The sequence below is a fragment of the Eptesicus fuscus genome, chromosome 14 (genome assembly GCF_027574615.1).
Source record: "Eptesicus fuscus isolate TK198812 chromosome 14, DD_ASM_mEF_20220401, whole genome shotgun sequence".
Classification (NCBI taxonomy): Eukaryota; Metazoa; Chordata; class Mammalia; order Chiroptera; family Vespertilionidae; genus Eptesicus; species Eptesicus fuscus.
Window position 1 is genome coordinate 700,026 of NC_072486.1, and position 26,036 is coordinate 726,061.

The window sequence follows — 26,036 nt, forward strand, 5'->3', positions numbered from 1 at the left end:
CAGAGAACTCTGCTGTACACGGCGCATGGACCGTTCATTTACACGCTGGGTACTCTTTACAACACGAGGGGGGCACGGACCCCCACGGCGTTAAGGCAGAGGAGACACGCGAGGGCTCGAGGCCGAGGCCACAGCCATCTCGGGCCTGAGGGGTTACAGGTTAACACTGAGGGACGCAGTGACTGGTTAATGAGGGGTTAAGGGGACCCCGGCCGGGACACTTGAGGGCACGCTTCCGGGAGCATTCAGGACAGTGCCCTGTGCCCGCTGGTGCCCGGGGCCAGGAGCCGGGGGAACGGTCCCCCCCAGGCTGAGCCGGGCGGGCGGCGGGGCTCCCCTAGGGCCTGACGCCGAGGTGTAACACGCGAGGAGGCCTGTCGTACCGACCGGGGCCGGCTCCTGGGAGCCTGGGCGCCTGCGGCCACGGGGAGGGCACGTTGCTGCCGGACCGTCTGTGTGAGATCAGAGGCGCCCGGCTTCCCGGGCGTCCGGGACGGGACTGCGAGCGCGGCTCAGGCCCGTGGCCCCCGTCTCACCCCGTCCGGCTCTGGCTTCCCTGCAGGCCTGTCCATCTTCGTCCGGAAGGGAAGGGCCGGCCCGCAGTCCTGGGTCAGACCTGGGTGTGAGGCGCCTCCAGGGGCAGCACCAGCCCGTCTGCTCCCCGATTCCCGCGGGGACCGCTGGACGGCTCCCAGGGCCCAGGCCCTCGGGCCGGGAGAGCCAGCAGTCCCTGGGCCACAGGCCGAGGAGGAAGGCCGCCCGGGCCCCGGCGGGGTTTGGCACAGGAATGAGGCACTTTCGTTCGGTGCTTTGGTGGGGGCTGCACGGGGCCCACCGCCCCGCGCCCGAGCTGCCGGCTGGTTCCCGGAGCGGGGCTTGGAGGAAGGAGGCGGGGACGTCGCAGGGACGGCACCTGCAGGGCCACCAGCTTCTCCTGAACCCGAGACCACGTGCAGATCGGGCGACGGGCCCGGCCCCGCCACGTCGTGGCACATGCCCGAGGGGGGAGACAGGTCCTCGCCCGCCCCTCCAGGAGCCGCCGGGCGTCGGGGGCACAGGAGCCCTCGGCCACAGTGGGGGACACTCCCCGCGGAAGGGTAGGCGGCCCCTCCCACAGACCCTGCATCTCCTCACGCGTCCCGGGTGCCGGGCTGGGTGGTGCCCTGGTGCCCATTCTGCCCAGAAAGCTCGGCTGCGGACGCATGGGCGTGTCCGTCTCGGGAAGGGGTTGGGTGGTGCTGGTCTCGGGAAGTTGGAGGAGCCAGATGTTGGGGTCACCACAGGGGCCCAGCAGGGGCCCAGCCGGTGGCCCGGCCGTGAGGGCCTCAGATCCTCCTCGGGGAGCCGATCATGACCTTGGACACGAAGTTGACGATGGCGCTGGCGGGCTGCTCAGGGTCGTGCTCCGCAAACAGGTGGCACACATTGTCCGTGGCGCTGCCTTGCTTCCGGGCCACAAACCCAAAGACTCTATGTAGAGAGGCGGGGTCAGGGCGTCCATCTCCCGTCCCGCCAGGGCCGCGCCTTCGCGAGCCCCCAGCAGGAGGCTGCGCTGCCTCTGCAGTGAGGGCCCCGCGGGTGGGAGCGGGTCAGGGCCGCCCGCCCGGGCCGGGACCCGAGTCACAGCAGCTGCTCTGCGCCCGGCCGCTGTCCTGAGCCCTGAGCCCGACCCCCTCGGGCGTCACACCGCCGGGAGCACGGGCCACGCGGGGCCAGCACCACGGTGACGGTTCTCGCTACCTACACGCTGACCCACGCCGGTCCCTCCGGGTTCCCACTCCTGCGCCACACTGCACGCCCCAGGGGCACGGGCCTGGGGAGGCTCCTCAGATCCGCAGCCTCGGCCGGCCCAGCACGGCGCTCTGTCCGGCCCGGCCCTCCTCCTCCTTAGAGGAACGAAGGGGTTTTGTGCGTCCAGCCGTCCCCACCGGCAGGGAGCGGCACACAGGTCACCCGATGGCTGCACATTCCCCGGCCGGAGCCTGGGGCTCGGCCCCACCCAGACCCGGGGACCCCGCAGGCCTCTGGGAACTTGGTCAAACCCTGAAACAAGGGGGGACCGCGAAGCAGGAATCCTAGGGCATCCCCGGGGCTGGGTCTCCCCGAAACTAGCTTCAGGGCTGGGGGGACAGCCCCTGTGGGCATGCAGGGCCCCACGTCGCCCGCCCAGTGAGGCATGAACTCGGCCCCTCGGAACCTGTGGACACAGGGCGCCGCGTCTCCGTCACGCCGGCTCCGCCTGCGCACGCCACCTCGATGCCAGCCAGCACCTGCCCCTGAGCGCAAGCCCGAGCCCTGGCCCCGTGCAGCCATTTCCTCCCAGGGACCCGCCCGGAGGGAAGTCGGGGCGCTCACCTGCACTCCTGGCTGTCCGCGACCCACCTGCCAGGTTAGAGAGAACAGTTAGGTCAGCGTCTGTGCGGGCTGGGGTGCGGGCGCACGCACACAGGGCACCCCGCTCTTACTTCCTGTCCTGCGGGTCCAGCGCACAGAAGATGACGCTGCTCACGGGGTAGTGCCTCCGGAAGAAGAGCCTGGGGTGAGGAGGCGGGTGAGGGAGGGTGAGCGCCGGGCGGGCCCGGGGGACATGGCTGAGCCCAGTCCACGGGTCCCGGGGCTGTGGGGCCGGCAGGGGCTGGGGGGGGGGGGGCGGGGCACAGACAGGAAACGTCCCACGGCGCCCCGACAAGGGCCGTCCCCCGTCGGCAGATGCACGTGGTAAACTAAAGGGCTGGCACGCTGGACCCCGGGAGCCCCGTGCCTGCAGGGCTCTGGCAGAACCACGGACGACCCCTCTGCCCCGGTCTGGGGTCGCGTCCTGGCCTTGGTTTCGCTCGCCAGCCCTCCTGCACCTGCACAACCTCCAGGTCCCGGGGCCCCAGCCCCTCGTCCAGGGACAACAGGGAGCTCGGACGGAGCGCGGACGGGTTGGGCCGCTGGCTGTTCGGGGATGGGAAGCTCTCCCCGGGAGGAGCCGGGACGCCCGGGGGAGGCCTGAGGGACGCGGCCAAGGCCAAGTGTGAGCAGAGCCCGCCCGCCCCGCCCGGCACTCACTTCCTCTGGTTGTCCGTCAGGGTGATGCCCTGGGCTGACACCTTGAAGTGCACGACCGTCGACAGGGGCGGCGGCTGCTGGGCCAGGGTGGCGCTCAGGGCCTTCTGCACGGCCTGGGGGCCCGTGAGCGACTCCATCTCCATGGAGCTCAGGTACCACACGTTGCAGGCTGTGGACGGGGCCGGGGTCAGTGCGCGGACATGGCCGTCGCCGGTGCCCTGGGCTCAGGGACGACTCGACCTGTGGCCGTGCCCGGTGCCCCGAAGGCTGACGCCCTTGCCCGGGGCGCAGAGAGTGACGCAGACACACGTGTCCCCGGCCAACGGAGAAGAAACGCCGCGCTGTGTGTGCCTGGCGTCCCCGGGGCTGGCACCTCCTCGGCGTCACTGTGGTCCGGGCGGGCTGGACAGGAGCCGACCACCAGAGAGAAGGAAACGCCGGGGTGTGGGGGGGAGCATGCGGCAGGCACCAATCACGGCCCTGCTGGAGCTCCGAGTGAGGCGGCGCCCGGGGGCAGCCGTGTGGGCAGACGCACGGACGGCGGTTATTGGGGAGCAGCCCGTGACCACGCAGGCGCTTTTACAAAGCCGGGTGTCAGCCGGCGGCGCCGAGTGGGCCACATTTATGGGGTCAGAAGAGCCCCCGCATCGGGGAGGTCCCGAGAGGTCTCGCCTCTGAGGGGACCGAGGACACCGTGCCCCGCGAGGCAGCCGACCGGCGGTGGAGACGTTGGCCTCACGGCTTTTAGGGGGACACATTGGAAACGAGGGGATGCTTCGATCCCCCCAGTGGACACCCAGCAACCAGCACGCGGTCACCATGGAGACGTGGCCGCGTGGAAACGGCGGTAGCGGGAGGAGCGGGAGGAGAGCCTGAGTGGAGGAGGAGGAATGAGAAGCAGGTGGGCCGGCGGCTGGACGGGGCCGGCGGCTGCTCCGGCTTCGGTTTCACCAGGGCCCCGGGCCGCGCCCGCAGAGAAAGGCAGTCTGCTCTGAGGACAGCGAGCCCACGAAGCTGGCGCAGCCCGAGGCGGGAACGTGGGGCCCGAGGCAGCAGCGCAGACAAGAGGAGGGCCGTGGCCGTGGCCTTCACGCAGCGCCCGAGGCTCTGAGACGCTGGACACAGCAAACGCACGGCCGCGGAGCCGGCCCACAGCGGACTCACTCGGCCGCTCCGAGGGGACCGGCAACGCGCTGGCAAGGCCACGGGGACGCGTCGTGCCACGAGAGGGAGCCACTCAGGGTCTGCATGTGGGTGACGGCCCAGGCGTGACCCCTCGCTTTCCTTCCCGCATCCTCCTCACAGCTCACAGAACACACAGCTCACACGGAAAGCCTCCTGTATGAGACGGGCGCAAAACCACGGCCGGAGACGCAGGGCAGCGGCCGGGCCTGGCGAGGGCCTTCGCAGGCCCACCACGTCCACGGCTTCAGCAAGAGCCGGCGAGGAGCCGGCTGCGAACACAGGCAGGACTGCGCGGAGGTCAGAGCGAGGTCACTGCCGGGCCAGCGAGGGATTCGCCGGGAGCGATCTGAAAGCAAGAGCCCACGGGGACCCACCCGCCTGCTGGTCGCCTCACAGCCCTCACGGGGAGGAGGTGACAGGAGAACCCCAGGGCCGCTGCCAGTCGGGGAGTGAGGATTCTGAGCGAATCAGGACGACACGTGAAACTCAGTTTAAGGAAAAGCCACACTTAGCCTCCTGCTGTGATCAGAGGTGCGACCCCCCACCCCCGCGCCCCGACCGGCCGCTCTGCGCCCGTCCCACAGCCCCACCCCCAGGACACAGCTGAGCAGCCCATGTTCCCGCCACATTTCTCCGTCTTGTCATCCATGAAGGCACCTGGACAGAAACTCATGCCTCTTGGTGTGATTTGGACCAATCGCCGTCTCTCTCTCATCCATGTTTCTCTCTCCGCCCCCCCTCTTCTATTCTCTCTAAAAGTCAATGGGAAAATGTCCTCACTCCTTAGGTGAGGGTTTAAAAAAAAATCCCTTGCCCTGGCTGGTTTGGCTCCGTGGACAGAGTATGGGCCTGTGGACTGAAGGGTCCCAGGTTCGATTCCCGTTCAAGGGCACATACCCAGGTTGTGGGCTCGATCCCCAGCAGGGGGCGTGCAGGAGGCAGACCATCCATGATTCTCTCTCATCATTGGTGTTTCTTTCTCTCTCCCTCTCTCTTCCTCTGGAATCAATAAAAATATTTAAAACCAACCCCAGCAAGTGCTTTGTAGGCACCGAGGCACCGACTCCTAAGCTCACATGGAGGCAACGCTGCATGGAAGGAGGAACTGGAGACCTAGCACTGCTGCGGCAACCGCAGAGCTGCAGTCTCGGTCCCGTGGTGTCGATGCAGAACAGACCGACCCACAGCAGAACCGACAGACCCACGGCAGAACCGACAGACCCACGGCAGAACCGACAGACCCACGGCAGAACCGACAGACCCACGGCAGGACAGACAGACCCACGGCAGAACAGACAGACCCACGGCAGAACCGACAGACCCACGGCAGGACAGACAGACCCACGGCAGAACCGACAGACCCACGGCAGAACCGACAGACCCACGGCAGGACAGACAGACCCACGGCAGAACCGACAGACCCACAGCAGGACAGACAGACCCACGGCAGAACCGACAGACCCACGGCAGAACCGACAGACCCACGGCAGGACAGACAGACCCACGGCAGAACCGACAGACCCACGGCAGAACCGACAGACCCACGGCAGGACAGACAGACCCACGGCAGAACCGACAGACCCACGGCAGGACAGACAGACCCACGGCAGAACCGACAGACCCACGGCAGAACCGACAGACCCACGGCAGAACCGACAGACCACAGCAGGACAGACAGACCCACAGACAGACCCACGGCAGAACCGACAGACCCCAGACAGACAGACCCACGGCAGAACCGACAGACACACCCACGGCAGAACCGACAGACCCACGGCAGGACAGACAGACCCACGGCAGAACCGACAGACCCACGGCAGAACAGACAGACCCACGGCAGAACCGACAGACCCACGGCAGGACAGACAGACCCACGGCAGAACCGACAGACCCACGGCAGAACCGACAGACACCCACAGGCAGGACAGACAGACCCACGGCAGAACCGACAGACCCACGGCAGACAGACAGACCGACAGACCCACGGCAGACCGACAGACCCACGGCAGGACCGACAGACCCACGGCAGAACCGACAGACCCACGGCAGGACCCACGGCAGAACCAACAGACCCACAGCAGGACAGACAGACCCACGGCAGAACCGACAGACCCACGGCAGACCGACAGACCCACGGCAGAACCAACAGACCCACGGCAGAACCGACAGACCCACGGCAGGACCGACAGACCCACGGCAGGACAGACAGACCCACGGCAGAACCGACAGACCCACGGCAGGACAGACAGACCCACGGCAGGACAGACAGACCCACGGCAGAACCGACAGACCCACGGCAGAACCGACAGACCCACGGCAGGACAGACAGACCCACGGCAGAACCGACAGACCCACGGCAGGACAGACAGACCCACGGCAGGACAGACAGACCCACGGCAGGACAGACAGACCCACGGCAGGACAGACAGACCCACGGCAGAACCGACAGACCCACGGCAGAACCGACAGACCCACGGCAGAACAGACAGACCCACGGCAGGACAGACAGACCCACGGCAGGACAGACAGACCCACGGCAGAACCGAAAGACCCACGGCAGGACAGACAGACCCACGGCAGGACAGACAGACCCACGGCAGAACCGACAGACCCACGGCAGGACAGACAGACCCACGGCAGGACAGAGCCGGACCTGGACCCCACCCCAGCCACCCGACCCGTGACAAAGGGGCTGAGGCCCGTCAGCAGAGAAAAGACGTCTTTCATCCAGCGGTGCTGGGACCGGGCACGTCCACACGCCGACTCTCCCATCGTGGATGTTTTTACCTTTCTCCCCCCCTTCCTCTCTGAAATCAATAAAAACATAAAAAACCCAAACACTGCGTGATTCCACCCGTGTGACCCTGGAGCAGGCAGAGCTGGGGGGCAGTGACGAAGGGGGGTCTCCAGGGGCTGGGAGGACGGTCCGAGGCCCACCCCCGACGCCACCGAGGGGGCCCTCCCAGACGCCGTGGGCCCGGTGGTGACGACGCGGCAGTGCAGGCTCCTCAGCCCCGAGGCCTGGACCACCTGGTGGGGGTTCTATAGCCGAGTGGACTGTGCGGGGTGGGGGGCTGTGCAGGGGGAGGGCTCTATGGGAATTCAGTGGTTTCTGCTCCATTTTGTTGTAAACCTAAAACTGCTCTATAAAAATAAAGTGTATGGCCCTGACCGGTTTGGCTCAGTGGATAGACCATCGGCCTGGGGACTGAAGGGTCCCAGGTTCGATTCCGGTCAAGGGCATGTAACCTTGGCTGCGGGCACATCACCAGAAGGGGGTGTGCAGGAGGCAGCTGATCGATGTTTCTCTCTCATCGATGTCTCTAACTCTCTCTCCCTCTCCCTTCCTCTCTGTAAAGAATTAATAGAAGATAAATGTTTAAAAGAAATAGAGTCTGTGAATAGGAAAAAAGGGCTCTGGGGAGGCTGTGGGTGGGGGGCGTGTCACTCTGGGGTGCGGGTGGGTGGGGGTATCTTTGGCTTATTCAGTGGCATCCAGAAGGGCAGGTCCCCCCATCCTGTCTCATGATGTTTCCTCTAAACTCAGCACAGACGTGGCACGTATCCCACAGAACTGGGCATGGGACGTGACACGTATCCCATGGAACTGGGCATGGGACGTGGCACGTATCCCACCAAACTGGACACGGGACGTGACACGTATCCCACCGAACTGGCATGGAATGTGGCACGTATCCCACGGAACTGGCACGGGACGTGACACATATCCCACCGAACTGGCATGGAATGTGGCACGTATCCCACGGAAATGGCACGGGACGTGACACATATCCCACCGAACTGGCATGGAATGTGGCATGTATCCCACCGAACTGGATATGGGACGTGGCACGCATCCCACCGAACTGGGCCACGCCAGAGTCCCAGGCATAATATTTCCAGCCACGGAGCCATGTGGAAGGAACCGTTGGGCATGCAGAGGAGAGGAGACCCAGACACCAGAGGGGACCCCAAATCCGGCTGCTGCCCGACCAGGGGAGGAGCGAGACCCACCTGCGCCCTGCTTCAGCAGCTCGGCCGCGGAGTTGGCCGCCGTCTGGGGAGGGCTGTCGGTCACTTCCTCCAGTGGGTCTGCGGGAAGGAGGGAGAGACCATGACGCTGAGATGCTGAGCGGCTCACGAGGAGGGACCTTCCGACAACCCGAGACCCTGACCGAGCGCCCGGGCGCGGCCTGCTTGGCGCTCAGGAGTTTCTCCAGGCAACGCCGTCCAGCCGAGGCCCGCCCACCCCATCTGAGAAAAGCGGGGGACCCGGCAGCATGGGGCTTCCTGACTCTGGGTCTCAGAATTTATTCACAGCAGTGACTCTCACGGCACATAAAGTAAGGACTCAGGTTCTGTGTCACAGCGAAGACTGTATTTTGCCGACCTGACAAAAGCGATGGGCACGAGCTCATTCCCTCACATGGTGCTGTTGCTGGGTGGCTGTGCCAGCCGTTGGGGAGGAGAGGCCGGCCGGACCACAGGCAGGGGCTGCGTGTGCCGTAACCTCGCGGCACCGGTGGGACACCAAGGGCCTAAACCTATCTATATAAAAGCCTGAGTGACCGTCCGACCGTCACACTGTCCAACCTGTAGCTATGATGCGACTGACCACCAGGGGGCAGACGCTCAACACAGGAGCTGCCGAGTTGCAGTGACTTGACAGCTGTGGTTCTCAGGTGATGTACCAGGAACCAGAGAGGAGGGAGCCCGATTCCGGGGTGCATCACCCCGGAACCTCCCTCTCGCAATCTGGGACCCCTCGGGGGATGTTGGAGGGCCAGTTTCGGCCCGATCCCCACAGGCCAGGCCGAGGGACCCACCTGAGCACGACTCCGGGCCTGGCTGCTAGTGAGTTATAAAGGGTAAACGACATGGACCTGGGCTGTGAATTCCTCGTCTTCGCGGAAGAGAATAAAGTAACGTGAGGCGGAGCTGGGACGTGGGGTTGGACACGCATGGGCGTGTGCACTGCCGCCTGTTTCCTGTAGCTGCTCTCACACCCACGAAGGGAGAGCGCGCCCCCGCCCAGCACCCTGCGCCCGGCAGTCCCACCTCCGCCGATTCTGTGGGATCGTGAGGTGAGCGTCAGGGGCGCGAAGGGCACGGCCCAGCGTTTGCAGGTCTGAGCCACCGTCTTGGCTGCAGGAGCCCCTGGCGAGGCCTGGAGTCACGGCCGGCCGGTGTGGGCACAGCGGGGCCACCTCTCCGTCCTTGACCTGGCCAGCCACTCAGCCTTCTCCGGGCTCAGCCAGGAGGACAGGTGGGAAAAGCCTCCCGTCCGGCTCTCCCCGAGCCTTTGCGGATCCTGACCCCACGGGGCTGACGGCGCAGCCGGCCCCCCCCCCCCCCCCCCCGTGCCAGCTGCCCCGCCCCCACGTACCTCTGTCGGGGATGAGCAGCTTGCAGGGCAGCGCCAGGGGCGTGATGGAGTGCTGGCACACCAGGGCCGTCAGGCTCCCTGCGGGAGGGGCCGGACAAGGTCAAGGTCAGCGAGGCCCCGAGAGGCACCGCCCAGCCCACCTGCCCGTGGAGGGACTCGGGAGCGCCTGCCGCCAACGCCTGCCTCGTGGAGGGACTCGGTGCAAAACGTCCGCAAACGGAGGGGCTAGGTGTGGAGTGGCGAGGATTCCCGGCAGACACGCGCCCTCACCGCTTTGTAAGAGGAAACCACCGTCCGAGGCCGCGGGAGAGCACCCAGGCCTCGCCCAGCGCTCGGGGCCACCTCACCCGCCTGCGGGGCCGGGGCCGCCTGCACGGAGGACGGCGCGTCTCTCCGGCCCCCAAATGCGGGACCGGCCGCATCTGCTGGGCGTGGAGAAGGCTTTCCAGGGCCATCTCCCATCGGTTTACTCAGGGGCGGGGGCGGGGCAGGGGAGCCTCAGGGACTAAAGGAGACGCAGAGAGACGCTCACAGGAGGGAAGGCCGCGCCCGCCACTCACCGAAGTAGGGCTCGTTGGAGCAGCCCTTCAGCCGCACGCCCTTCGGGGTGCACTCGACCAGGAAGTGCCGGACCAGCTCGTTGGCCAAGTCACCGGCTGCGGAGGAGGGTTAACAGAAAGGAAGAGAGTTTAGAGAGCGAGCGGGAGGGCGGGAGAGGGCAGCGGTCAGAGGGAGGAGGTGGCGGTCAGAGGGGGGAGGCGGTGGTCAGAGGGGGAGGCGGTGGTCAGAGGGAGGACAGTGGTCAGAGGGAGGAGGCGATGGTCAGAGCAAGGACAGTGGTCAGAGAGGGGAGATGGAGGTCAGAGGGAGGAGGCAGCGGTCAGAGCGAGAACAGTGGTCAGATGGAGGGGGTGGTCAGATGGAGGACAGTGGTCAGAGGGAGGAGGAGGCGGTCAGATGGAGGCGGTGGTCAGAGGGAGGAGGCAGTGGTCAGAGGGAGGAGGGGGTGGTGAGAGGGAGGACAGTGGTCAGAGGGAGGACAGTGGTCAGAGGGAGGAGGCGGTGGTCAGAGGGAGGACAGTGGTCAGAGGGAGGAGGCGGTGGTCAGAGGGAGGAGGCGGCGGTCAGAGGGAGGAGGCGGCGGTCAGAGGGAGGACAGTGGTCAGAGGGGGGAGGCGGTGGTCAGAGGGAGGAGGCGGCGGTCAGAGGGAGGACAGCGGTCAGAGGGGGGAGGCGGTGGTCAGAGGGAGGAGGCGGTGGTCAGAGGGAGAACAGCGGTCAGATGGAGGCGGTGGTCAGAGGGAGGAGGCGGCGGTCAGAGGGAGGAGGCGGCGGTCAGAGGGAGGAGGCGGTGGTCAGAAGGAGGAGGCGGTGGTCAGAAGGAGGAGGCGGTCAGATGGAGGAGGCGGCGGTCAGAGCGAGGAGGCGGCAGTCAGAAGGAGGAGGTGGTGGTCAGAAGGAGGAGGCGGTCAGATGGAGGAGGCGGCGGTCAGAAGGAGGAGGCGGTGGTCAGAGGGAGGAGGCGGTGGTCAGAGGGAGGCGGCGGTGGTCAGAAGGAGGAGGCGGTTAGAAGGAGGAGGTGGTGGTCAGATGGAGGCGGTGGTCAGAAGGAGGAGGCGGTCAGATGGAGGCGGCGGTCAGAGGGAGGAGGCGGCGGTCAGAGGGAGGAGGCGGTGGTCAGAAGGAGGAGGCGGTCAGAGGGAGGAGGCGGTGGTCAGAAGGAGGAGGCGGTGGTCAGAGGGAGGAGGCGGTGGCCAGAAGGAGGAGGCGGTGGTCAGAGGGAGGAGGCGGTGGTCAGAAGGAGGAGGCGGTGGTCAGAGGGAGGAGGCGGTGGCCAGAAGGAGGAGGCGGTGGTCAGAGGGAGGAGGCGGTGGTCAGAGGGAGGAGGCGGTGGTCAGAAGGAGGAGGCGGTGGTCAGAAGGAGGAGCTGCTGGAGTGGCCGCTCTGGGGCACATCCACACACCAGGCGGACGCAGCCATCTCGATCCCCTGAGCAGGAGGCGGGTGCCGTCCTCGCCTGGGAAGGACAAGGTTGCCTGCAGCCGCCAGGCCCCGTGAGTCCCGGTCAGGGCAGCACTGTGCACACAGTGTGCCTTTTACATAAGGAAACGGGGGCGCGGGCCGCCTGCTTGGGGAGACGTCCCCGCCGGGACGGAGGGGAGCCCCTGGCGGGGACCTCGGACACATGGATCCCTGGACAGTGGGGAGGGTCGCCCATTCAAACAACAAGAAACAAAACATACAAATAATTAAGCTCCTTTCGAACAAGGACGTGCTTAATAAAATGCCTGAAAAGACAGACAGGAAGGGGCAGGCACAGAGGGGGGTGGGGGGGGGGCCGGCACCCACCTTTCTTGGGCAGCTGCAGGACGGAGGGTGGGGGCGTGGCCACCTTCATGGCCAGGCCGTAGGCGCCCCGGAAGGAGTGGCTGTCCCGCACCACGAAGGAGCCGGGCTCCTTGTCCCTCAGCATGGCGATGGCTGCGGGCGGGAGGGGCACGAGGGTCTGAGGGCACGTGCTCCCGCGTGACGCCCCGCGAAGGCCCTCTTCTCCTCGTGCCAACGGGGCCCGTGGGCGGGGCCAGGCCCCTGCTCGGGAGGTCTCCGGACGACACGCGGTTTTCTCAGAGGCCCGTGAGGACGCAGACTCGGGAGGCGGCCCCTCCCTCTGGGTCACAGACCCCAGAGCCACCAGCACCCGTGAGGCCCCAACGCAGCCCCACCTGGCAGCCAGGGCCCAGGGCCCCATCCTGGGGTGCGACGGCAGGGGCAGCGTCCCACAGAAGGAAAGGTTTCCACCCACACAGGGGCCTGCCCTGAAGTGCTACTCAGTGTTCAATCCTCTACAATAAAGAGGTAATATGCAAACTGACCCTCACACCCTCACAAGATGGCTGCCTACAACCAGGCTGGCAGGGGGGTTAGTGAGGGACGACCAAACGACTGAACAGCAGGCTGCGTGGGGTGACCAGGCCAGCAGGGGGGGCAGTTGGGGACGTCCAGGCCGGCAATGGAGGCAGTAAGAGGTGACCAGGCCAGCAGGGGGGCAGTTAGGGGCAATTAGACTGGCAGGGGGGCAGTGAGGGGCGACTAGGCCGGTGGGGGGGAGTTGGAGGCAACCAGGTGGCGGGGGGGGCAGTTAGGGGTGACCAGGCTGTTGGGGGGACAGTTAGGAGCAACCAGGCCAGCAGGGAGGGGGCAGTTGGGGGCGACCTGGCTGGCAGAGGGGGCAGTCAGGGGCGATCAGGCTGGCAAGGGGGGCAGTGGTGACCAGGCAGGCAGGAGGTGAGTGGTTAGGAGCCAGCGGTCCAGGATTGTGAGAGGGATGTCCGACTGCTGGTTTAGGCCTGACCCTGGCAGTCAGACATCCCCGAGGAGTCCCAGATTAGAGAGGGTGCAGGCTGGGCTGAGGGGCCCCCGCCCCCGCGGGCCGACAGAGGAGCTGGCATGCCTGGGCTCCGTCTTTCCTCGGCGACGTGGGGCATTTCGCTCATCACTGTTCCCCAAAATCACCCCTCCCTGCGGGGGCCTGGCTCCAGGTCCTCTGCTCACGATGGAGGAAGAGGGGCGTGCTGGGGGGACAGCAACCTCAGGGTGATGCTGCCCAGACCCAGCCGGAAGTCTCGCGAGTAACAACTAGAACTTCTACAGGGTTTAGTGTTTAGAGAGAGAGAGAGGGAAAAACCAGGGATTTCAAGCACAAAGTAACACAAATTCCAGCCCCGAAGGGGGCCTCTCGGGCAAAGGCCAGACCAGTGAGGGGCAGGAAGGGACGTGAGTGACGTCAGTGTCCGTGAGGCCGCCCCCCAGGCCTTCGGGCAGCGGGCGGCGAGGCCCGAGCAGCCGGGGCAGCGGTGTCCCATCCCGTTCCTGCAGCCGCTCCCTCCCGAGCTCCCGTTCACCTCGGAAGCACCCCAGGGCGCAGACCCGTCACACGGCCCACTGGGCTCCGCGGGCTGCGGCTTCCTCCCGCCCCTTCCTGAAGTTCCCTGTCGCTCTGCCAGGAAAGGCGTGACCCGACCCTGAAGATAGCAGCGCCCACACGCTCTGCCCGGACGCGGCCTCCTTATACGACGTCTAGAAAGGGACGCTGTGAGCTCAGCTCTAGCATCGCCGCCCGGGCACACGCAGCTCTTCTGCGGCGAGCTCCCCCCAAAGGGCCTGTGCTGTGCGGCGGCGACTAGAGGACAGGCAGTGCCGTCCTGTCCCCTCTCCCACCCCCACGTCCCGCCCCGTCCCCCCCACCCCCCATGTCCCGCCCCGTCCCCCCTCCCACCCCCATGTCCCGCCCCGTCCACCCCCCCCCGTCCCGCCCTGTCCACCCCCCCCGTGTCCCGCCCCGTCCCCCCTCCCACCCCCCATGTCCCGCCCCGTCCCCCCTCCCACCCCCACGTCCCGCCCCATTCCCCCCCGCCCCCCATGTCCCTCCCCGTCCCCCCTCCCATCCCTGCATCCCGCTCCGTCCCCTCTCCCACCCCCACGTCCCGCCCCGTCCCCCCCCCCCCCCCCGCGTCCCGCTCCGTCCCCTCTCCCACCCCCACGTCCCGCCCCGTACCCCCCACCCCCCGCATCCTGCCCCGTCCCCCCAGCGTCCCCCAGGGAGTCACCTGCCCGCGGCCACGCCCGTCTGCTCCTGGGGAGCCCTGGTTTCCCATCAGAGGAGGGGCAGCCCGCCAGCCCAGCCCCTGGTCTAGAAGGCTGCTCTGGTGGAGACGGGCCCTCATGGAACATTCTAGAACACGGTGCCCGACAGCACTTGTTGTCACAGTCTGTCCAGCAGCCGAGGGCCGAGGCGCCGGGGCTGACGGCCACAACGTGGGGATTCTTGTGACCAGAGCGGGTGGCGGGTCGGGAAGGAGCCTGACGTGGCGGTGTCCGCTGGGCCACGAAGGCCACGCAGGGCGCGAGGAGGAGGACAACAGCGCCACTGACTCCGGGAAGAAAGCCCGCTTCTCCGCTGCTGTCCGCCGCGGGAGGCTTTGCCAGGAAGCCGGCAGGGCTGTCTGACACGCAGCTCCTTGGTCCCGGGGCCTCCGGAAACCCAGAGGCCGAGGCCCCAGCACCGCGGCCAGGCCGCCCGGGGACCTCCCCTCGCCGAGCCACGCCCAACCCCCTCTCAGCCGCCACCAGGAAGCCGCGAGGGAACGTCCTTCCCGGTGTCTGGGCCGGTCACACGCCCTCCTCTCTGGGGGGCGCCCTGGAGTGACCCCCAGTGGCCGTGACTCAGCTTCTCCAGGGACAGCAGGCCCCTTGGGCGGAGGCAGCGCCCTGGGACCACGAGTCCCGCTGGGATGCCCCCCTCCCCCGAGGGCCCCGCTCGGCTCCCACGCGGCAGCTCGTCTGCTCGTTCCCCTAAAAGTGACCGACTGAGCTGCTCGGAACTACGGCTGCAGCCCGGCCAGAGTGGCTCAGGGGTTGAGCGTCGACCTAGGAACCAGGAGGTCAGAGTTTGACTCCGGTCAGGGCACAGGCCCGGGTGCGGCCTCCATCCCCAGTGGGGGCCGTGCAGGAGGCAGCCGATCCGTGATTCTCTCTCATCGTGGATGTTTCTCTCTCTCTCCCTCTCCCTTCCTCCCTGACATCAATAAAAACATTTAAAAACAAAAATCAACTACCGTGCCCTGGACTCCTGAGCTGCCTGAGGCCGCTGGACACGGGGCGTGGTCACTCAGCGCTCGCCTCCACCGTGGACAAACGCGGTGTGCCCTGCAGGGACACCGTCCTCCCGCCCGACCCTCGTCCGTCACCGCTGCCGTCGCCCGGGGTGATGGGAGCCCCTGGCGGTTACGCCCCCACGCTGGGAGGCGCCTGGCGAGCTGCTCCTGGCAGCTCCCTCCCGGGACCCAGCTTCTCCCATCAACCCTGGAGGTCGCCGAGGCCTCCATCCCGCCTGGCCCCGAGGCGCCCCGCGCCCTCTCCCCGGCCCCCCTCACGCCGACGCCGAGCGGGCACGCACCTTGCTCCCTGGAGATGTCCGCCTTGTACCAGAACCTGGAGGTGTCCTGCACAAAGCTCACCGTCACCTGCTTCTCACCGGGGTTTTCTGCAAAACGGATTGAAATGGTGGCTCGGGGAGCACGGTGTGTCACAAGTCCCCCCTCCCCCCCCAGGCTGACGGGGTGTCGAGGACGGGCTGTTTAGTACTGGGGGTGAGACACGGAGGTCGGGCTCTGGGAACATCCAACAACACGTCCTTAGAAAGATAGGGGCTCACCCAGCCCATGTGGCTCAGTGGCTGAGCGTTGACCTATGAACCTGGAGGTCAGGGTTCGATTCCCCGTCAGGGCACAGGCCCGGGTTGCTCCCCAGTGTGGGGCGTGCGGGAGGCAGCCGATCCATGATTCTCTCATCATTGATGTTTCTCTCTCTCTCCCCCTCCTTTCCTCTCTGAAATCAATAAAAACCCTATATGTACGTATTTTAAAAAGAATGGAGTTCTCCCTTCATTTAAAAAGACAGACAGACGGGTACAAAGCAAGGCCAGTTGTGCTTCCCGGGACCAAGACCTTAGACCAGGCGTCCTCACACTACGGCCCGCGGGCCACATGCGGGTGTTTTTGCCGTTTTGTTTTTTACTTCAAGATAAGATATGTGCAGTGTGCATAGGAATTTGTTCATAGTTTTTTTTAACTATAGTCCGGCCCTCCAACGGTCTGAGGGACAGTGAACTGGCCCCTGTTTAAAAAGTTTGAGGACCCCTGCCTTAGAACATAAAATGATGAACTTGAAATGAATTCATTTGATTTGAAACCAAAGTCATTTCTCAAGGCCCCTGGTTCCGAGGGAAGGGATCGCGCCCACGGCAGACGCTGCCTCTCGGCTGCGGGGCGGCTCCCGGGACACGCAGGCGCCGAGGGAGGACGGCGGGAAGCGCCCTAACGTGCTGGCGTGTCTGAGCCCCAGCCCAGCATCGAGCCTCCCAGCTTCCCGAGGGCCCGAGTGAACAGAGGGGCCGCCCCCCAGAGGGACCCACGTACCCGGAGAAGGAGCCGCCGCCTCGGGGGGCTTGGAAAAGTCGGGGAGCACGCTGGGGAAGGGGATGCTCATGGTGCTTCCGCTGTGGGGGCTGGAGAAGCCGCTGGAGGTCGGGGAGACGGAACCGAGGGAGTGGTCGCCCTCCGAGGCCCGCTTCTTCTCGGGGAGCGGCGGCTGCCCGGTCAGGGGGCCGTGGCCGTGGCCGTGGCCGGGCCCCACCGGGAGGAAGGGGGGCAGGAAGCCATTGTCCGAAGTCGCTGCAGCTGCCCGCAGGGCCCCCGGGGCCTCCGCAGGGGGCAGGCCGCCTCCCCCGGGGGCTGCGCCGAAGCCCAGGAAGGCCGGGCTGCTCGCAGGGTCCAGCGCCTCGGGAGGCTCCGCCAGCGACAGCGCGTGGCCGCGGAAGGCGGGCGGGAGCTCGGCGGGCGGGAGGTGAGGCCGCCCGGGGCCGGGCCTGTCCTGGCCGGGACCCGGGAACTCGCTGGGGCCCAGGAGGCTTCTGGGGGGCCGGCTGCTCCCAGGCAGGGCCGGCGTCAGTTTGGGGCTGGTGTCCACCCACGGGTGCTCGGCAGACAGGGGGCTGTTCAGGAGGCAAAGCGTCAGAGCAGACGCAGGAAGAACACGGGTCAGACGGCGTGGGCCACCGGCGCCCTCCTCCCTCGGCCCGGCCACGGCTGCCCTGCTGACCTGTCCCTCCCAGAGCCGGGGCTGCCGCTGGCGGTGGTGCAGGAGGCGGTGAAGGCCCGTGGGAAGGGCGGCGCTGAGGGTCTGGGCCCCACGGGGCTCTCGGACATCCCCACGGAGCGAGCGAGGGCCTCGGGGCCGCTGTGCGGCTCTGCAGAGGACAGGGCAGGGTGGTGACTGTCGTGTCTGCAGGGAACAGGGTCCCCGCGAAACCCGGCCACACGAGGGTCACCTGGAGTCGGCCCCACGCAGCGCTCGGCACGGAAGCATGAGCTGCCGTCCTCGCCATGCACGTGGGGCCCGGCGACCAGCGAGGGCAGCTCGCCGAGTGACTGACGCGCGGCACTGACGTTGGGACCTTCTCACTTTGGAAAGGCAAGGCCACCCCAACAGAGCCACGTGCTGGTCATCAGGTCACTTCCCGCCTGAGCACGGGGTCGCCCATGTGTCCTCACCCGAGGGTGCAGCCGCCCAGTCAGCCCCCGTCATGCAGGGGAGAGGCCGCGAGCCTTCAACAGCCGCCTGTGGGACACCCAGCCCACACATCCCACGGATCCCACACGTCCCACGGGATCCCACGGATCCCACACGTCCCACGGATCCCACACATCCCACGGATCCCACACGTCCCACGGATCCCACACATCCCACGGATCCCACACATCCCACCGATCCCATACATCCCACACATCTCATGGAACCTCACGTACATCCCACAGGATCCCACACGTCCCACGGGATCCCACACGTCCCACGGATCCCACACGTCCCACGGATCCCACACATCCCACACATCTCATGGAACCTCACGTACATCCCACAGGATCCCACACGTCACGGAACCTCGTACACATCCCACGGATCCCACAGAACCCCCCACATTCCACTGATGAGAAGCTCATCCTCCAGGGGCTGTGTGAGGGCCAGGACAGGCCTCCAGGCCACGGGTCTGGGGAGGTTTAAGACCTGGCCTGTCGGAAGCTTTCCGAATGGGACAAACCACCATGGTCCACACGATGCTACTGAGACCGCAGGTCATTGCTTTCTGCGCTAGAACGAGGGCCTGTGAGGATCGGGGACATGAGAGAAGCCACGGAACCACCACAGCCTGTCTCCAGCCTAGACTTTCCGCTTGGGAGCGTGTGGAATGGAGGCCAAGCAGAGGCCATGGCCGGGCTGTGGCAGTCCACGGTTCTGGGGAGGTAAAAACTGGGGCTCAGAGCTCGGAGCCAAGGGGCTGCAGAGGTGAGGGGCCCTCGAAGCACTGTCTCCCGGCCAGGCACCCTGACTCGCAGGCCCAGAGACAGAGCCAAACACGGCACCCAGGAGGGCACCCAGGAGGAGGCGACCAGGAGGAGGCGCTGCCGAGGAGCCAGACGCGGAGCTTGGGCGGGTGCTCTCAGGGCCGGGACTCGAGGACCCACAGGCCGGAGGCGGACGGACAGACACCCAGGTCTGGGGGCGAGTCTCTAGAAGACTGCCCGCCGCCCGCCTGGCCCGGCTCTGGGCTCAGCTCAGGGGCCTGGGCACCAGCAGAACAGGGAGGGCTCCAGCCTTCACGGGAACTTAGGGTGACGCTCGTGGGGGCTGCCTTCTGCGGGGGCCTGTGCCAGGCCCGCCGTCTCCGCTCCGGACGCCACTGTGGGCGCGCGGGCCCTTCCCCAGGTCCGCGAGGGGCCCTGGGCGGTGCCGCAGCTTCCTGGGTGCGGCCCCCTGGGACGAGCGTTGCAGTGTGGGGGACACCCGCGGGGACCCCCGCACATCAGCGCTGACCCCATCGGGGCCCAAGAGGCTTCCTTAGGTCCCAGCATCTCCCCGCACGCGGCCTGGTCCTGGCCACACCCTCCGTCCTCGCCACACCCAGGGCGCCCGGGCCTCAGGGTCCTCGGAGTTTGGGACTCTGACCTGCCACTTCCTGGTTCCCGGTGCCAATGGGTGGCCTGGCGGGGGACCGGGCGCCCTCTCCCTCACCCGGGATGTGGGGGTGAGGCCGAGGGCGCGGCGTGGGGTCAGGGCTCCGGGAGGCTATTTTAGGCTCCGGCCGGCGGGCTGGGCCGGATGATGCGGCTCCGCTGTCCACTGTTTACATCGCGTGCAAGTCACAGGAAGAGGGCCCGCTGTCCGGAGCCCGCCAGAGCCGGAGCCAGGACACGTGGAGGGAGCAGCCCTGTGGTGAAGACGGGGGAGGACCCCGACATCAGGTTTATCCCAGGACTGGAGCTGGGCACAGGAGCCACAGCTCAGGAAAAGGCGGGCATGTGACGCTTATAAAAGATAACATCAACGTTTCTGTGTCCCGTGTTCCCGGTCAAAAAGCTTACAAAGGTATAAACGTCGCTCACTGCCAATCACTGTGAACTACAAATGGCTGTCAAACTCCTACGTGACCTTTGATGAGAATAGGGTCACGTTAACGGAGGTCAAGATGGCACTTGCCCTGCCTCCGCCTGTGACCCACAATAAACAGGCACATTCACGATAAACTGAGTGAGAGCATCTTTCTCCCCCTCCCCTCCCTCCCTCCCTCCCCTCCCTCCCTCCCTCCCTCCCTCCTCGTTCCTCCCTCCCTCCTCCCCTCCCCCATCTACGAGCACCTCTCCGTCCACCATCTGTTGTCTGCATCCTGCACCCGCCCTCCTGGCGCACCAGGCCCTGTGGTCAGTAGGGGAGCTCCCTGCGGAGGAGCCCGAGCAGCCCCTGTCTCCCCTTCCGCTGTACTTTAGGGGGACCCGGGGCTCCGGGAGGAAGAGCTCTGACCTTGGGTCCTGGTCTGGACTCCCCACCACAGTCCCAGACCCCAGGACACGACCTTGACCTCTGGGACCTTTGGGTCGCCTTGGACAGACCCGTGGAGTGGGTCTGCTTAGCTCGGAGCTCTCCTCCCCTCCTTCTCCCGTTCGCCCCCGCCCCCCCGCGGGTGCAGCCAGCGCCGCGGGAAGGGCCGTTTTAAAGGCAGCCTTTGTGCGGGAAGTCCTGGCAGTGCTTCTAACCAGGCCTCCAGGCCTCGTTCTGCGATTCTTCTGTTAATTGTCTGTGAACAACGAGCCCTTTACCAGCCTCTGGCCGGGGGCGGGCGGGCGGCGGCCAGACGGGCTGAGCCAGGGAAGGCTGAGGAGGAGGCAAGCGCCATCTCGGGTGCTTTTCTGGTGAAAAGCCACGTCCCGCGTCTCCGGCCACACAGGCTGCCGCGCGGCCGCGGTCAACACGCACACACCTTCCTGGTCTTCGTTTCCTCTTCCAAAGCCCCCGCCAGGACCACATACACGTGTGCTCCACGGCGAGGCCGCCGTTTTCTGTGAGTCCCCGGAAAGCTTTCTTCTAGAAGCATCCGAGGTCCCACTCCCCCGACGGGCTGGGGGTGCCGGCCCACAGGACTCAGGGTCCCTGTCTGTGAGGTCCCCATGCAAACGGGGAGCGACCCTTCAGAACCTACGCGCCCCCCCCCGGCCCCCCCGCTCCCCCAGTCACAGGAGAACCAGAAAACGGCTCCCGCCCCGGACCTCGCGAGGACGTCCTTCCTCGGCTCAGGTCTGACCACAGGCGGGAGGGAATTCCCTTCCCTCAGACTGTCTCCCGGCAACGTCCACACGCAGGAGGACGCCCGCCCAGCGAGTCTCCGAGTGGCTGACAAGCCCCCTGGCAACCTGGGAGCCGGGCTGGCGCCTGCAGCTCGGGGAGCTCCCGGGACACGCTCTTCCCTGCTGGCTCCGGAGCCGCTGGGGCCGGGGTGCCGAGGGGGCCCAGAGCACCCGGGCCAAGAATGGGGTGCACCCAGAGCTGGATCTGGAGATGCCGAGGGGTGGGGCGCACCTGGGGCTGGGGCGCTGGGGTGGGGAGAGGCCTCACACAGCAAACCTGGCCCAGACCCTCCGCCTCCTGCGTGCCCTTTCCTTCCACTGGGAGCACACCCAGGAGCTCGACCGCCTGCCCCGGCTGCAGGCTCCGCGCCCTCAGCACTCACGTGGGGCGGCCTCACCCGCGAGCGGCAGCTGTGCCCACGAGCGCCCCTCCCACCCCCGCCCGCCCCTGGCGCCACCGACTGCCTTCGGTCTCTGCAAATCCGACCCCTCCCCCCGGAAGCGGACGCGCAGGCTGCCCTGCGGAGACGGCCTGCCCGCCAGGGCCCCGGTGTGGCACGTGTCAGAGCTTCCCTCCTATGGTGTGACGGCCCTGGGGGGAGGGACACCTGGTGCCTCCACCCGCAGCTGCCGTCCCGTGACCACCTGCGGCCCGTCCTCCCCCACAGGAGCCGGGACGGTGACAGGCAGCGGTGTTTACCCCGGGAGGGCCCGCGCCGCAGCCCTGGCCGGCGGCTCTGGTGAACATCGACCTATGAACCGGGAGGTTGCTCGTTCAATTCCCGGTCAGGGCACCTGCCCGGGTTGCAGGCTGATCCCTAGTGGCAGCCGATCCATGATTCTCTCTCATCAGTGATGTTTCTCCCTCTCCCTTCCTCTCTCCCTAAAACAATAATCAAGACAAAACCTTTTCAAAAGAAAAGCAGCCCTAACCGGTGTGGCTCAGTGGATAGAGCGTCGGCCTGCGGACTGAAGGGTCCCGGGTTCGATTCCGGTCAAGGGCATGTACCTTGGTTGCGGCCACATCCCCAGTAGGGGGTGTGCAGGAGGCAGCTGGTCGATGTTTCTCTCTCATCGATGTTTCTGACTCTCTCTCCCTCTCCCTTCCTCTCTGTAAAAAATCAATAAAATACATAAAAAAAAAAAAAAAAAAAAAAAAGAAAAGCAGACGCCGAGGAGAGGCCCCGTGTCCTGAGGAAGACCCGCCTACGGGCCCCCCTCCCCCGGCCTGCGCCCACAGAAACGGGCCCCAGCAGCTAAGGGAGGCTGCGCCCCAACGTCAGACCCAGAGGCTGCTGTTCTAAGGCCCCGACCTGACAGTGGCAGCGTCCCCCCGGGACCCCTGAACCCCCGGGTCCCCTCCCTGACCCCCCGGGACCCCTGAGCCCCCGGGTCCCCTCCCTGACCCCCCGGAACCCCTCCCTGACCCCCCAGGTCCCCTCCCTGACCCCCCGGGTCCCCTCCCTGACCCCCCGGGACCCCTGAACCCCCGGGTCCCCTCCCTGACCCCCCGGGACCCCTGAACCCCCGGGTCCCCTCCCTGTCCCCCCGGGACCCCTGAACCCCCGGGTCCCCTCCCTGACCCCCCGGGCCCCCTGAACCCCCGGGCCCCCTGAACCCCCGGGTCCCCTCCCTGACCCCCCGGGTCCCCTCCCTGACCCCCCGGGTCCCCTCCCTGACCCCCCGGGACCCCTGAACCCCCGGGTCCCCTCCCTGACCCCCCGGGTCCCCTCCCTGAACCCCCGGGTCCCCTCCCTGAACCCCCCGGGTCCCCTCCCTGAACCCCCCGGGTCCCCTCCCTGACCCCCCGGGTCCCCTCCCTGAACCCCCCGGGTCCCCTCCCTGACCCCCCGGGACCCCTGAACCCCCGGGTCCCCTCCCTGACCCCCCAGGTCCCCTCCCTGACCCCCCGGAACCCCTCCCTGACCCCCCGGGTCCCCTGCGTCCCCCTGGAACACGGGACCCACCACAGTCCCTCCTCTGGTCTGCTCTGTGTCCAGCCCAGCTTCCCCTCCGGTGGACACGGCTCACTGTGCCACACGCTCCACGCTCACGTGGGCCGCCCGCTCCACTCCAGCACCAGGGACGCTGCCCAGACGCTTGCGTGACCGGGTGAGTAAAGCCAGACCGGAGACACGCAGGGCGAGGCGGAGACAACGTCGGGAGGCGCGCCGCCGTCCACTCGGTCCCGGCCCGTCTCCGTCAGCCCTGACCCACCTGGGCCTGTCGGACGGGGCACGGGGTGGCGTGGGCAGCCGCCCCTTCCGCTGCCCCTCCCCTGGCCTCCACCAGAGTCCACGCCGCAGGTGTCCCCGCCCCACGCCTGCCCACCGGCTTCAGGGCGCCCGCCTCCCACAGGGCAGCCGTCCCGGCGGCTCGGGTCCTCACCACACAGACCCCGCCATCGTCATGCTCCACGAGAAAGCCCGTTGATCCCGGACGACGCGGGAGGCCCGACCCTTGGGGACACTGGCTCCCCACCCATGAGCGCGCCCTGCCCTCCGCTTATTTTTATCTCTGTTTATGGGACTGAATGAACTCCAGAAGGTTCCGCCCACAACACAGATGCCACTGAGCAGCCTGCAGCCCCTCCCCCTCCCCCTCCTCTGCTTCCCGCATCGCCCGAGGGTTCCGGACTCAACTTCCCCAGCGAGGGCAGCTGAGCTGCGAGGGGACCGGGCCCTGGCTGAGGACGGACGCCTGGACCGGCTCTGCATCTGCTCCAGGCGGGCCATGGGCCGCGTGACGTGGGGTCTGCCCTGCCCGCCATGCACGTGGCAGGGTCCCGAGTCCCCCTCCTCCAGAGCATTCCAGAAGCTTCTTTATCTTCACTCGGTCGCCCAGGAGAGCTGGCTGCCCCGTGGTTCCCTGTCCTCTGCCCGCTGCATCCTCGTCACACGCCCCCCCCCCGCCCCTCGCCTGCCTGCGAGCCCTGGGTCCCTCCGTCACCTGGCTCCCCGCCCCCCCACCCCGGCTAACAGGCGCCACACCAGGCGCGGCCCTGGTCCTCACGCCCGTCCACGTCGCTCCTGGCCGAGGCCGCGGCCGCGGAAACAGGCCCCTGAGGTCATGGGTGGGTCAGCTGGGCCGGGAGGGGCGAGTGGAGGAGCGCTCGGCAGTCCTGGGCCTTGGGGTCAAGTCCATGTGTCCCACAGCCGGCCACGCGGGCCTCCCCACGGCACTGCCATCGACACCCTCGGCCACTACCCCCGCCCCCCCCCCCCCCGCCAATGCCACTGTGAGCAGCTCCCCGCCTGTGCCTGCTGCTTCCTCCTCCCACAGGGAGGGGAGGCACGGCCCCCTCACGGCCTTCACGTGGGAGCGCGGACCCAGACGTCCCGAGCGTCGCACCCTCACTCCGCACGCCGGGCTCACGCTCTGCCCTGGGCGCGGCTCTGCGGCAGCCGGCGCGGAGCTCACCGTCACGGCTGTGGTCACAGGAGGCTCCAACGTGGGTCCGCGCCGGCTCCATCACGCCTCAGCTTACTTAATGAAGAGAATGACGCTGGGCGTCCAAGAAAGGGCTGCTGCAGGCTGCGTGCCCAGGACATGCTGGGCTCAGCTGAGCCGCAGCCCCCCCAGGACTGACCCTCATCCCACGGCGCCCGCCCGTGTGCCGATGGTGACCCCGCTCTGAGAGGCTCCCTGCTCCAGGGAGGCCGACCGTCCTGCTGTAGCTACACTCTTCCCACGCGAGATCCCTCCTCCACGCCTGCCTCCCTCCTTCCTCCTCCCTCCCTTCCTCCTCCCTCCTCCCTCCCTTCTTCCTCCTTCCTCCCTCCTCCCTCCCTCCTCCCTCTCCCTCCTCCCTCCTTCCTCCTCCCTCCCTTCTTCCTCCCTCCTCCCTGCCTTCCTCCCTCCTTCCTCCTCCCTCCTCCCTCCCTGTCTCTGCCCCTGCCTAGGCCACCCCTGCCTCCATAGGGACATCTGACAGCCGGCGCCTAACTTCACAATTGCACCCACCTCCATGCTGCCTTCAGGGACAGGACGGGGAGGGAGCCGTGGGCCTCATCGCCCTCAGAACGCCCAGACCCTCAGCAGGACGCCCCAAACTCAGCCCAGAACCCCGAGGCCAACCTCACCACATGCCCACCGGGCAGAGAGTCCCCTCCCTCCGCAGACACACCAGCCCAGCCCTGTGCTACCTGTGGTGAGAGCCGTCTCCATCCTGAGCAGACAACTCCCACTGCACCCGGCTCGCTGCGTGGGATTCGGGGAAACCACACGAGGGGTGACGGGCAACGGAGCCCAAACCACAGGAAACCGAACAGACGGATCCACTGGAGCCAGAGGGACCCCTGGGCCAGAGGGGACCCCGACTCTGGCGGGAAGTAACAAGAGGGTGACCCCTGACCGGGCGTCTCTTCCGGCCACCGACTTGCTTCTCCCAGGCAGTGTTTCGGGGTTCCCTCCCTTTCCTCGTTACTTGTCCCCTTCCTTCCAGCAAAACCCATCCCGTCGGCCGGGTCAGCGGAACCCAGGACGCAGGCCCCGGCTCGGCCACCCTGTCGGAGCGCTTGCCGCCCGCCCGGCACCCTCAGAGCCTGTGCCGACCGCAGCTCACCCGGAGCGGGAGGGGGGAGTCGGAGGGGAGGCTCGGGAAGGAGCAGACCACTCCTGCGAGGCGGAAGGGAGGGAGCGGGACGGCCTGGCCCTGTCCGTGGGCAGCCCCGGGGTGGCCAGCGGGCCCTGGGACGGACGCGGCAGGCACATTTTTTTCATTTTTCTGCGTTTCTCGGTTTCAGCAAAAGAATGTGCTGCGCTGGGAAGCAGGGCGGTGAGCCCACATCTGTGAGCCAGGCTCTCGGCGGCCAGGAGCCCGGCTCAGACAAAGCAGCTTCTTCCGAAACTGCCCCAGCTCGGCCGGCGACAGACCCCGAGCCTCAGGGACCCCAGGCTGCCTCCGAGGGACAGACACTGGGCAGAGCCCGCCTCCTCCCCATCCTGTCCCGCCCCCTCCCCTTGGCTGCAGACCCCACAGCCCACCTGGTCCCACCCGGCCCCTCCCCCACCCCCAGATCAGGTTTCAGCACGGGGGGGGGGGGGGGGGGGGGGCGGGGAGGACGGACCCGTGTGGCAGGAGGCTGCTGGTTGGGCTGAGCGCTCACCTGGGCGCCCGGGCGCAGTCTGTCCAGGGAAGGGCCTGGGGCCTCGGCGTGGGTGGAGGTGCTCGTCCC

The 26,036-nt window shown here is 67.2% G+C and overlaps 1 protein-coding gene across 1 annotated transcript in view; it reads right to left on the reverse strand.

The window, feature by feature from the left end:
• Positions 1-523: 523 nt before the first annotated feature.
• Positions 524-26,036, reverse strand: part of TNS3 (tensin 3) — a 109,185-nt gene continuing 83,672 nt past the window's right edge. Inside the window, exons 19-29 of the mRNA XM_028154125.2 lie at positions 17,285-17,432; positions 16,603-17,177; positions 15,582-15,668; positions 11,975-12,106; positions 10,186-10,281; positions 9,626-9,703; positions 8,254-8,331; positions 3,055-3,223; positions 2,466-2,534; positions 2,356-2,382; positions 524-1,470 (exon numbers count right to left, since the gene is read on the reverse strand). Coding sequence (XP_028009926.2) covers positions 1,326-1,470; positions 2,356-2,382; positions 2,466-2,534; positions 3,055-3,223; positions 8,254-8,331; positions 9,626-9,703; positions 10,186-10,281; positions 11,975-12,106; positions 15,582-15,668; positions 16,603-17,177; positions 17,285-17,432 — 1,604 coding nt within the window. The 3' untranslated portion in view covers positions 524-1,325. The remainder of the gene's footprint in view (positions 1,471-2,355; positions 2,383-2,465; positions 2,535-3,054; positions 3,224-8,253; positions 8,332-9,625; positions 9,704-10,185; positions 10,282-11,974; positions 12,107-15,581; positions 15,669-16,602; positions 17,178-17,284; positions 17,433-26,036) is intronic.